This window comes from Leptonychotes weddellii, chromosome 11, assembly GCF_054177405.1.
Source record: "Leptonychotes weddellii isolate Sample4059 chromosome 11, ASM5417740v2, whole genome shotgun sequence".
Classification (NCBI taxonomy): domain Eukaryota; kingdom Metazoa; phylum Chordata; class Mammalia; order Carnivora; family Phocidae; genus Leptonychotes; species Leptonychotes weddellii.
Genome location: NC_138379.1, coordinates 77,684,712 through 77,697,705, shown reverse-complemented (window position 1 = coordinate 77,697,705; position 12,994 = coordinate 77,684,712). Strand labels below are relative to the sequence as shown.

At 38.6% G+C, this 12,994-nt stretch overlaps 1 protein-coding gene across 1 annotated transcript; it reads right to left on the bottom strand.

The window, feature by feature from the left end:
• Positions 1-11,775: 11,775 nt before the first annotated feature.
• On the bottom strand, positions 11,776-12,756 carry LOC102744716 (olfactory receptor 10N1-like). The gene is given in 3 exon segments (XM_031022640.2): positions 11,776-11,989; positions 11,991-12,102; positions 12,105-12,756. Coding segments are annotated over 3 exon segments (918 nt in total). The 5' UTR covers positions 12,697-12,756.
• Positions 12,757-12,994: the final 238 nt, after the last annotated feature.

The following is a 12,994-nucleotide window of genomic DNA, read 5'->3' as shown; positions in this document are numbered from 1 at the left end:
TATGGAAGAATCAACTCTTGGGTGTCTGTGGAAAGAAATCTGTGGTTAAATTTAATATGTATGTAAATTAACTGTGTTTAAGCCAATGTAATGGAAAAGGAGCCAGATAATCTAGATGTTTACAGAGTAGTGCTTCCTGATAGAATTGTCTTCATCTGCTTGCTTCTCTCCATACTGGGTATCACTCTGCAGGTGAGTTTCTCTTTACAGATGCCCCTTATTACCATCTCACCAAGAAGCCCTACCTGACCAGTCTCCTATCTTGCATTCTTCATGTACACTACCAAATTGCATTGATTCCTTAGTGCTGCTTTGTGATTCTAAAAGGATAAATATGAAGACTCAATGTCTTTGTTACAAACAAGGTCCCATCTAAGTTTCTTATATTCATCTAAGACAATTTAGTCACATTAACTCTCCAAAAACCATTATGATCCTTTAAGCCATACATACAGAAGATACAGAATCTTTCCCACATTGTCTCCCTAGGGATGAGGTCAACAGTGGGAAACGATCCAAAAGAAGGGTCTCAGATAGCTCTTCATGAACACAAGATTACATTAACAGGGTCCATATGCTCCAGATTTTAGCGCATGTGAGTAACCAGTAGCTTCCATTTTCCTAAATTTGGCACAATGAGTAACTGGTAGTCTCCATTTCACTCTCCAGAGTCTATAATTGTCTAACCAGACCCAAGCTAAGTACTAGCCTAATCTTATGGCAGCAGAAGGCACAGGGTTAGTAGAGGCTCCTGTCCAATTTCCATATTTTAAAAAATTCTGTTATCTTTTTCAGCTTGTTTTAACTTTTAAAATACAGCGAGATCCTTAAATTATAGATCAACTCCTGAATGCTATTGCCTAAGCCCTTTATCTACCCATCAATCAATCAATCTATCTATCTACTTTTTAATTTTTTTGGTGATTATGAGGGAAGTGAGAGCCAAAATAAGAGAAGCGAAGGGCAAACTTTGGACACTTACATGGCAAACGGGATGTAACTGGTAACTGTAACTGCTGGTGCTATTCAATGCTGCTTTCCTTTCCTTCTCCAGTGAAGGAAGAAGCCCTCCTCTGCTAAATCCCCATTGGCTTATAGTCTGCAGGTGCATATCCTGAATTCTTCTCTTTTCAGTCACTTTCAAATAGAATGTCACAAATCTAAATGCTCTTTAACTCCCTCACAGACTCCTCTCTGATTCCAGGAACCACAATCATTCCCAAATGCAGAAGATTTTAAATAACTTTCTCTTCCTTTGGGTATTAATCCCCCAAGTCAGGGACCCTATTGAGCAAGAAAGCAATTAGCGACTTAGACTAACTGGACCTTAGAAATGAGGCCCCGGGGTGTGCAGGGAAGAAAAGTGATGAAATGTTTTATGATTTGTATGGTAAAATATACTTCAGTGGAATAATAATTTTAAAAAATTCCTTTGGTACATATATCACACATTTTGTATGTATATTTGTGTATTTACTACTCTTTTATGTGTATGCGTTATCTTAATAAACAAATTATGTTATTTTACTGCACTGTATGATAGGATTGACTTCTTGCAAGCAACAGTAACTGGGGTAACCCAGAGGATTAAATAAATGAGTGGAAAACCAGTCTCATGGAAGTGTGGGAACTCAGGCAGCCCTAGGGCCCTCAGCAGTAGGAATTTATGGAGTAGCCCCCGAGCACCACCACCAGATGATTCAGCCTCAGCTGCCTTTTGCTTCCATGTGCCTCAGCTCCAGATTCAAATCTGATTTCCTTGGCTGGGTCACACACCTACCTCTGTGGCCAGGGTACAGGGTACAGTGGAATGGAGATGAGCAGCTCTCCAAAAGATAATGCAAAGGTTTATTGCCAGGAAAAAGAGAGAAGAAGGCCAAGAGAAAGCTTAGCTATCACTCGAAGCATCTGTCTTATATCACTTGGCATCTGTTCAAGCTCCCAAGTTAAATGCCTCATATACTCTAGAAGTATTTTTTTCATCAGGGGATGGCTTACCAAATTCCTCATTAAATACATTCATTCACTTGCTTATTTGTGCGTACATGGATTCATTTGTTCCAACAAATACCAGTTATGACAGGCAGGACATTGATTATTTGCCAGGAGAAGCAGAACAATCAGGGAAGGGGTGGTCAGACATAGTCCCTCTGCTCAAAAATAAGTTTTTTGAGTCTGAGAGGCAAAGAGTTTCTTATAGTCTTATTTTAACCTCATAAAACTCTGATGAAGTCTACAGATGAGGAAAAATAGGATCAAAGAACAAATCATGGAGCTTACTCTGAAAGGAACTGGGATTTGGCCTATCCTTTAGGATTTTTCGCCAGTTTCTGATTGTCAAGATTCAGTGTTTAAGGAGTGTTTAGGGGGTCTTGGGTGGCTCATTCGGTTGAACGTCTGACTCTTGATTTTGGCTCAGGGTCGTGGGATTGAGCCGCCAGTCGGGCTCCATGTTCAGCGTGGAGTCTGCATGAGATTCTCTCTCCCCTCTCCCTCTGTCCCTCATCCACACCCTTCCCCACTGCTCATGCACATGCTCTCTAAATGAATGAATGAATGAATGAATGAATAAATAAATAAATAAATCTTTGGGGCTCCTCTATGGTTCTGTAAGTTAAGCTTCTGCCTTTGGCTCAGGTCATGATCTCAGGGTCCTGGGATTGAGCCCCGTGTCGGGCTCCCCGTGTGGGGAGTCTGCTTCTCCTCCTCCTTCTGCCCCTTCCCCTGCTTGTGCTCTCTCACTGTCTCTCAAATAAATAATTTTTTTTAAAAAAGGAGTGTTTAGGTAGGTACACTATTCCAAATACCTCTGGAATTTTGTTGTGTAAGTAAACAATGTTTTTGCTGCACATCTAACTAATGATAAAAGGATATAAAAGTTAACAATTCTACCATCTTATATATTTCTGATTGTCTTTAATGTTTTGAGGCATGATGACTGACTTGAAAAAATAGTCAGTACAAATAGAAAAGATGGTAAATACGTTTTTGAGTAGGAAGTAAAATACCATTAAATTTACCTTGGTCTGGTAACAATTTATTCAGGAAAGACATATGTCATGGACTATCTTAGATGTCCAAACTGAACATTTAGAATCAAGGTGATTGTGTGCTAAATTAATATCATGGGCACGTGAAAATACAAATGGTCTACATTCCAAAAAGGTCAGCTGCTTTCAGTGATGATACCTATTATAGAATAGTGATCAAATCTCAATAGGTCAGACTTCAATAGATTAACTCAGAAAGTTTTCTTATTTTTGTTTACACTTTCCTCCAGAAAGTGTAAAATATTCCAGAATTATCATAAGCAACAAAAGTATAATTGCAAGTCATATTTTGTCTGCAGTTTCAATTTGGTTTTTATAATAATAAATTGTTATTTAAGTCACTCAGTTTGGTGGTTGTATTTTGTGTAGGAATAAATAATTGAAACATTAATCCTTGGCCTTGAGGCTGAACCTGTAAAGGCAGATTTCATTCATTCTTTGTTTGTTTTGTTTTTTGTTTTTTCAATTTTTATTTACATTCCAGTTAACATACAGTGTAGTATTAGTTTCAGGTGTACAATTTAATAATTCGACACTTCCCTACATCACCCTGTGCTCATCACAACAAGTGCCCTCCTTAATCCCCATCACATTTTAATCCATCCCACCACACCTCCCTCTGGTCACATTATTCTCTATAATTAATGTTTTCTGTTTCTTTGTCTCTGTCTCTCTTATTTTTTCCTTTTGCTTGTTTGTTTGGTTTCTTAAATTCCACATATGAGGGAAATCATATGGTATTTGTCTTTCTCTGACTTATTTCATTTAGTGTTATACTCTCTAGCTCCATCCATGTCTTTGCAAATGGCAAGACTTCATTCTTTTTTATGGTTGAATGATATTCATATGTGTGTGTGTGTGTGTGTAGTTTCTTTATCCATTCATCAATGGATGGACACTTGGGCTGCTTCCATATCTTGGCTTTTGTAAATAATGCTGCTATGAACATAGGGGTCATTCATTCTTTTTTTTTTTTTAAATCTTTACTGAGCTGTAATTGACAAAAATTGTATATGTTTAATTTATACAACTGGATGTTTTGATGTATGTATACACTGTAAAGTGATCACCACAATCAAGCTAATTATCATATCCATCACCTCACAAAATAACTTTCTCTTTTCTTTTTTCTTTTCTTTTCTTTCTTCCCATGTGTATGGTAAGAGCATTTAAGACCTACATATTAGCAAATTTCAAATATTCAATACAGTATTGTTAACTATAGTCACCATGCTGTACAATACACTTTTAGAACTTATTCATCTTGCATAACTAAAACTTTGTCCCCCAAGTTATGTGTTAAATGTAGACTCTATGTGTGTCTTGAATATATCAAATATTTATATTTAATGACATTAACCTTTTAAATTAATGATTTTATTTATGTTTTACTCAGCAAAGCTATGTACTCAAGCCTTTTACTTTCTTCAACAGATGAAGAGCACATTAAAGAAATGATCATACAAAAAAGCATTTCACCCTTTAGGAAATTTAATTTATTAAAGACTAACATTTATTCAGAAAGTCTTGCAATGTACACAGCACTGTGTTTGATAGTAAAGGTCATACATAAAAGTGAATGATAGAATGATGCACTTGATCTAGGTTCTCAATATGGGACAGCAAAAGGGTGAAGAGTAAGGAGGCCTATTGGGGAAAAAAAGCCATTCTCCCTTTCTCTCCTTTTTTCATTGTTCTTTCCTGTGACTAGGTGGATAAATCAGGCAGCTCCTGTATTATAGGTCCTGCTGTCTCTAATTCAATCAGGAAAGAGGAAGAGTCTCCACTTGTACTCAGTTTAAGCCACATTTTCCACTCAACTTAGCAGAAAACACTGTGATGGGGAATACTGAGATTTTGCTGATCTTTTAGTCCTCAGTTTGCTGGTGAATGCTGTTTTCATTTTTTATGAGTTAGAACCTAGGAATTGGGTAGAAGTCTAAGTACTAGCCTATTACGAGTCATTCCAATAGGGCATGAGAGCAATCCCAATAAAGAAAAGTCATAAGATTGCTAGCAAACACTTGAGGTAGGTAACCATGAATTTATAGTATTGCTAAACTGCCCGGTTTGTGATTTTTCTCTAAGAAAGCCTCATGGGCTGGGTTCAGAAATAGAGCAAGCAGGTGGGATCACTGAAGACTAGGTAGGAAGTACATGATGGAGGGAAGGATTTAAGTACTTTGGAACAGTTATAATAATAGTAAAAAATCTAAACTAAATAAGAAGCTAAGATAAGAAAGAGTTGACAGGAAGAAAGAAAGCGACGTAAACAAATTAGAAGTTTCAAGGAAGTCATTTATTCATTCTTGAAAAATTTAGTAGCAACTGTAGTGATGTGCTAAAACTGTTATGTTCTGGGGTGCCTTGATGGCTCAATTGGTTAAGCATCTCACTTTGGCTCAGGTTGTGATCTCAGGGTCCTGGGATGGAGTCTCACATTGGGCTCCCTGCTCAGCAGGGAGTCTGCTTGTCCCTCTGCCCCTCCCCCACTCATGTTTTTTTTTTTCTCTCTCTCTCTCTCTCAAACAAATAGAAAAATAAAAAATAAATAAAAAATAAAACTGCTATGTTCTGATGAACAGGGATTATCCTTGGTCTCTGCCCTCAAAGAGCTGACAGTCTAGTAAAAGGAGAAAGACATTAATCAAATAATCATACATCTAACTTATAATTATTTAATGTGGCAAATGCTAGGAAGAAATGTTCAACGGATTGAAAAGTTATAATGGGAGAGTATTTTTGTTCGCTCATGTTTCTCCTTCCTGTCAGTAAACATATGTGCACATTATGAATTATAGTTACGTGGTGTTCCCTGAAGGTCAGGGAGGACTTCCCTGGGAAAATGTAATCCGATAGGAGACCTGAAGAGTGAGTAAGGGTGCAGGAAAGGAAAAGCACAGCATATTTTAGGTGGGGGCAAATATGTGCAAACACTTTGAAAAGGAGCAGAGCCCACTTGAAGGACCCAAGGAAAGAGAGGAAAAGAATTGAGAGATCAGGCTTGAGAGGCTGAATGGGAAATGATTATTCAGAGCCCAGCTGATCACTGTAAAGGGATGGATGGTTTCTCTGTGAGGAGCTTTAAGAAATGCTAAGAAGGCTTTCAGCAGCACTGCATTTGAGTGTATTATGGGAGTGAGGGAATACGAAAAGATAATCCTAGCTGTGGGAGGGAGCTAGAATACACAGAGGGCAATAAATAAAGAAGATCTTTGCACTATAGAATTTGAGATACTTATTCAGGAAAAAAGCAGAAAAGACAGTCACTAAGTCAGAGAGATGCTACTGAGAATGTAGGTAGATTAATGCCCTGCTTTAGCCTAATCTGATGACACCAGAACAGAACTTCAATTTTTGCTCTTTGAGTTTCCATACCAGAACATACACTGAGAACCAGACTTTGATTCTGATAATCAGGTAAAGCCCCCACAAAGGTATCTTCTGGGAACACTCAGAAGACTAGAGCCAACTGAGGATAGAAACTAATGAGGATGAGAAAAACAGAACCACACTCTGTGGGATTAAGACATTTTATTACAAATTAGTTCAGACACAATTTATAAACAACATAATACACACTACACCATTGGTTTTAGAAATGATTGTCCAGTTTTTCCTCCAAAGTAATTATTCTTTTTTTCCCTTAAAACTTTCTGGTTTGCATAATTAGCCTCTCTTGGTCCCATAATGAGATGTCTATTTTCTTTTTTCTCTTGAAAATAGCTCTTTTGCCCTATGACCCAGCAATTGCTCTACTGGGTATTTACTGTGAAGATACAGATGTACACATTCTGCATGGAGCACTGGGTGTTATGCACAAACAATGAATCATGGAACACTTCATCTAAAACTAATAATGTAATGTATGGGGATTAACATAAGAATAAAAATAAATAAATAAATAAGTCTTTAAAAAAAAAAAGATACAGATGTAATGAAAAGAAAGGGCACATGCACCCCAATGTTCATAGCAGCAACGTCCACAATAGCCAAACTGTAGAAGGAGCCAAGATGTCCTTCAACAGATGAATGGATAAAGACAATGTGGTTCATATATACAATGGAATATTATTCAGCCATCAGAAAGGATGAATACCTACTATTTACATTGACGTGGATAGAACTCGAGGGTATTATGCTAAGTGAAATAAGTCAATCAGAGAAAGACAATTATCATATGGTTTCACTTATACGTGGAACATAAGAAATAGCACAGAGGATCATGGAGGAAGGGAGGAAAAACTGAATGTAAAGAAATCAGAGAGGGAGACAAACCATGAGAGACTCTTAACTCTGGGAAACAAACTGAGGATTGCAGAAGGGGAGGGGAGTGGGGGGATGGGGTAACAGGGTGATGGGTACTAAGCAGGGCACATGTTGTGATGAGCACTGGGTGGTATATGAAACTAATGAATCAATGAACACTACGTCAAAAACTAATGATGTCCTATATGTTGGCTAATTGAATTTAAATTAAAAAAGAAAGAAAATAGTGCTTTTAAAAATTAAATGTTACAATCTCATTGCAAAATCATAAGAGTAAAGCAGAACCATGGAGAAGAAAGTAGAAATCACCCCAGATTGGATTACCCATTTTTAATATTTCGGCGAACAATCCTTCAACCATCCATTTATACACAGATACATTTATATGAAGATAAAAAATAAGGCTGAAGTATTCACCGTCTTTTTGTTGCTTCACCTGCTATAGGAATTTTGTCTTTGACTGTCTTATTCCCTGGGCCTTTGTTTTATAGAATCAGTGTATTGGGTAAGGAGAAGGAAAGATTCCTGAATAATAGAAAAGGCCAGAGTAAATTGTGGAAAATAAAATGAAGAGTTGCAGTTGGTTAAGAGAAGGGATTTTTGAAGGGCTTGAAGACAGGAATAAGAAATAATGTGGGATAGCTCTCATACATCAAAGGTAGTAAAAGGAAAAAAGCTGGAATAAGATTTTTGGGCTGTGTGTGTAGAAGGTCAAACATTTATTTTCAAAGTTTCAGCAAAATTGCTAGATTATGTACAACTGCATGAGGATGTGAGCTAGAATCCTAGTTCTATCTACAAGCAAGCTGTGTGACTTAGGGAAATTTACCTGATATCCCTAAACTTTGTTTCACCTTTTGTAAAATTATCTCAGCATTCTTACATAGATAAATTAGATAATATACATAAATCAGTTGCACAGTGCAGGTTAAGGGGTAAGGACTCAGTGAATGGTAACCCCAGGCAGATCACCTGAAGTCCACCTTAGGCTACATTCTTCTCTACCCACACCACACTGAAGTATTTAACAATTAAACTGCGATCTGAGAGGGTTCAGTGATATATGTAGTTACAAGACGAGGGAGAGAACTAGCAAACTCAAAAACCACAGGATATGTGAAAACTGGATAAGCAGGTTTATTTTTAAGTTGTGGTAAATTACACATAGCATAAAATTTACTATCTTTACCATTTTTAAAAGATTTATTTATTTGAGAGAGAGAGAGCATGTGCGAGCAAGGGGAGGAGCAGAAGGGGAGGGAGAGAGAATCTCCAGCAGATTCTGTGCTGAGCATGGAGCCTGACGAGGGGGTCAATCTAATGACCCTGGGATCATGACCTGAGCTGAAACCAAGAGTCAATGCTTAACCGATCGACCCATGCAGGTGGTCCTATCTTTACCATTTTTAAGTGTACAGTTCAGTAGTGTTGAGTATATTTGTACTGTTGTGCAATGAATCTCCAGAACTTTTTGCAAAACTTGTTGTGAAAGGGGCGCCTGGGTGGCTCAGTCGTTAAGTGTCTGCCTTCGGCTCAGGTCATGATCCCAGGGTCCTGGGATCGAGCCCCGCATCGGGCTCCCTGCTCGGCGGGAAGCCTGCTTCTCCCTCTCCCCCTCCCCCTGCTTGTGTTCCTGCTCTCGCTGTCTCTCTCTGTGTCAAATAAATAAATAAAATCTTTAAAAAACAAAAAACAAAAAACAAAAAACAACTTGTTGTGAAACTGCAACTCTATATCCATTAAACAACTACCCATTTTCCCCTCTCCCAGCCCTTGGCAACCACCATTCTATTTTCTTTTTCTATCGATTTGGCTACTCTAAATACCTCATGTAACCGGAATCACACAGTATTTGCCTTTTTGTGACTGGTATATTTCACTTAATATCATATCCTGAAAGTTTATCCATGTGGTAGCATGTGTCAGAATTTCCTTCCTTTTTAAGACTGAATAATATTCCATGTACGTATATACCACATTTTGTTTATCCATTCACCATCAGTAGATACTTGGATTGCTTCCAGCTCCTGGTTATTGTGAATAGTGCTGCTATGAACATGTTATGAATATGTCAAAACCTTGCTTTCAATTCTTTTTGATATACGCTCAGAAATGGAATTGCTGGATCACATGGTAATTTTAATTTTTTTGAGGAAACACCGTACTATTTTCCACAGTGGCTGTACCGTTTTACATTCCCACCTATAGTGCACAAAGTTTCCAATTTCTGCACATCCTTGCCAACACTTATTATTTTCCTTTTTAAGTAGTAGTCATCTAAAGTGTATGAGGTGATGACTCATTGTGAGTTTGACTTACATTTCCCTAATGATTGGTGATATTGAGCATCTTTTCATATGCTTGTTGGCCATTTGTATGTCTTCTTTGGAGAAGTATCTATTTAAAAATGGAACTGTCCATTTCTAGAATGGTTAAGTAGTATTCATTCATTCATTCCACAAACTTTCACTGGATGCTTACTATGCCAGGGGGTGTCCCGAGTACACGACAGTGAAAAAGACAAAAAAGAAATCTACTGAACAATATCAATACTAGTTTGATGAATATCTGCCCATAAGCACCATGCAGGCTTTACCAGATACCATAGCATGTGAATTCTTCCACCAATAGCTAGCATTAAAGGGGCAGCAAACTAATGGTAGAATTGCTTGGATCCAGCATATTAAGTAGGATAGGCATTTTCAAAGTGTGGGAATAAAATTCTATGTGATCTTAGGTTTTGCTAACCAGGTTAGGAGGGGCCAGAGAACCTTCCTATTGCACCTTAAATCATTTATCTACACGTAAATGAGCTTCATTTTGTCTCTTTTGTCTCATGCCTTTTGTAAGGGCAGCAATATATTTTATTTGAGGTCTTCACTTTTTTGGTTTTGTTTTTATGGTTTCAAATAGGATGGGAAACTTTGCGAGTAATAATGGAATACAAAAACTACAAATCACAAAATGTCTGTGAGAGCTGGTTATGTTATACAACTAAGGGCTGGTATGTCTGTGAGATCTCCAGTAAATAGTACTCACTTTTCCCCTAGATTCTGGAAAAAAATTGAAAAATAATGATCAAGTCCAGTATCACTGGAGACCAAGCTGGGAAAAGTAACTTGGTGGGAAAACCAGATGATCATGGTAATGGAACCCCAACCCCATAATTAGGCCATTTTCTTTTCTTTTCTTTTTTTTTTTTAAGAATTTATTTATTTATTTGACAGAGAGAGACACAGCGAGAGAGGGAACACAAGCAGGGGGAGTGGGAGAGGGAGAAGCAGGCTTCCCGCCAAGCAGGGAGCCCGATGCAGGGCTCAATCCCAGGACCCTGAGATCATGACCTGAGCCGAAGGCAGAGGCTTAACGACTGAGCCACCCAGGCACCCCCATCTTCTTTTCAAACAACACAGATGGGAAGACTTTCCCAATCCCTTCACACTAAGGAGTAACATCGGTGGGATGGGGTAGTAAGAAAACCGTGACAACAGGTGTTAATAGGGCTTGGGTCTAGGCTGGCTTTACCAAAACTAGATGTGTTAAAAAGGGCAAGACACTTATTGCTATAGCTTAGTGCCACTAACTCCATATGGGAGAATGGATAGTGACAGAATAGACGGGGATAATAATGAAGTCCATATCTGAACATGACCTTTGTCAGTGCATATTTTCCCAGTTATTTACTGAACACCTTCTATGTGTCATGAGCTCAGGAGAGAGGTCATGAGGATGAGTAAATTGCCAAGCAGGACTTTTAGGGAGTTATGTAAATGAGGAACTAAGAGTAGGAGATTTGGAGCTAACTGGATCTGAGTTTGAGGTTTGGTTTCCTACTTACTGTGCAAATTTGGGTCCATTATTTGAAATCTCTAATCCTCAAAGCTGTTTTTTTGTTTGTTTGTTTCCTTTAAAAAACAAAAACTCTACCATATGAAGGTGATGTGAAGATTAGATATTATCTGTGAAATGTTCATCATAGTTCCTGGAGAATAGATCATGCTCTATAAATGTTAATTAATACTATTCTTGGCAACGTGGAGGAACTGAAATGTTTATAGGCAGAAAAGAAGAATATTTCAAGTTCAACAAGAGAAATGAAATGAGAGTGATCTGGCATAGAGATGGACTAGTGAGGGGTGCTTCTGGGACCACCACAGGTCCTCACTATCTTCAACCAGACAAAATTGGCTGCCCATTAGAGGAATAATAAATCTGTCTCCAGATGCTTGCTATGCCCCATGGATTCCTTACTCAGGAATAAGGCACTGAGGATAATATTAGTTGTAGAGTTATTTATAAGGCCACAGGGGTTACAGAGAAAACAAACACAGAAAATCTTATTAGGCAAACAAAATAGAATGCTTTCAAGGAAGCATTTTCTATTATTTAAAAGGAGGAAATATGTGGATGATGTTGAGAAATAAATTTCCATAATCCATGTTTAAAAACCCATAATTTATTCCAGAGAAATAAATACTACATTGTTGAGCACTCTTTTCAGGGACCTTTTCACTTCTCTGTTTCTTAAGGAATAGATTAATGAGTTCAGCATGGGTGAGATGATATTATTTAATATCGGCAGCATGGCACCAAGCAAGGGGTTGGGTGTGGGCTGCAGATAGATGATGATTACAGGACCATAGGCACAGAGGATTGCAGTGTGGTGGGCAGAAAGCTTTCTGCCTGCCCTCTGCTGACTGGATTCTCAGAATGGCAATCCCAACGCGTGTGTAGGAGACACAAACACTGAACCAAAGCATTAAAGCCAGAAAGCCAACATTGTGGAGCCCATTCTCTGGGCCAGGGAGCTGTCAGCACAGGCCAGGGGTGAGACAGCGGGAATGTCACAGAAGAAGTAGTCCACCTGGTTGGAGCCACAGTAGGTTAACTGAAAGGTGAAGGAGGTCCGGATGGTGGCATGAAGGCAACCCACCAACCAGGCTGCCATGACCAAGCCGATACAGATCCCAGGTCTCATGATGAGCGTATACCTCAGTGGGTGACAGATGGCCACAAAGCAGTCATATGCCATCACAGAATAGAGGCAGCCTTCGCTAGACCCCAGGAAATGGTAGAAGAAGAGCTGAGCCACACAGCCCTCATAAGAAATGGCTTGGCTTTGGCCAGAGAGATAGGATAGCATCTTGGGACAGGTTACAGATGGGAACAAGATGTCAAAAATAGATAGGAGTCCCAGGAAGAAATACATGGGGGTGTGAAGGGTAGAAGAAGAAACAATTGCTGTAAGGATGAGTAAATTGCCAAGCAAGGTGAAGAGGTAAATAAATGAGAAGATGACAAATAGCACAGTTTCCAGTTCCTCTGTCTGAGGTATTCCCAGTAGAATAAACTCATGGCGCTCTGTGTGATTCCTCATGTTCCTGGAGCAGACAAGATGATGAAAGCATGAATGTAGAGGCGACTCGTGGCAGACACAATACCAACACATTAATCACCACCAATATATTTTTTTAATTTCTTTTAAAGATTTTATTTTTAAGTAATCTCTATACCCAACATGGTGTTTACACTTAAAACCCCGAGATCAAGAGACACATGCTTGCCAACTGAGCCATCCAGGTGCCCCAATCTTTGTTTAAATATAAATATGATGCTGAAATTAAGAATTAGGGATTCGGCCAAAGACATTTAGGGGGTGGAAAAGCAAATCTATG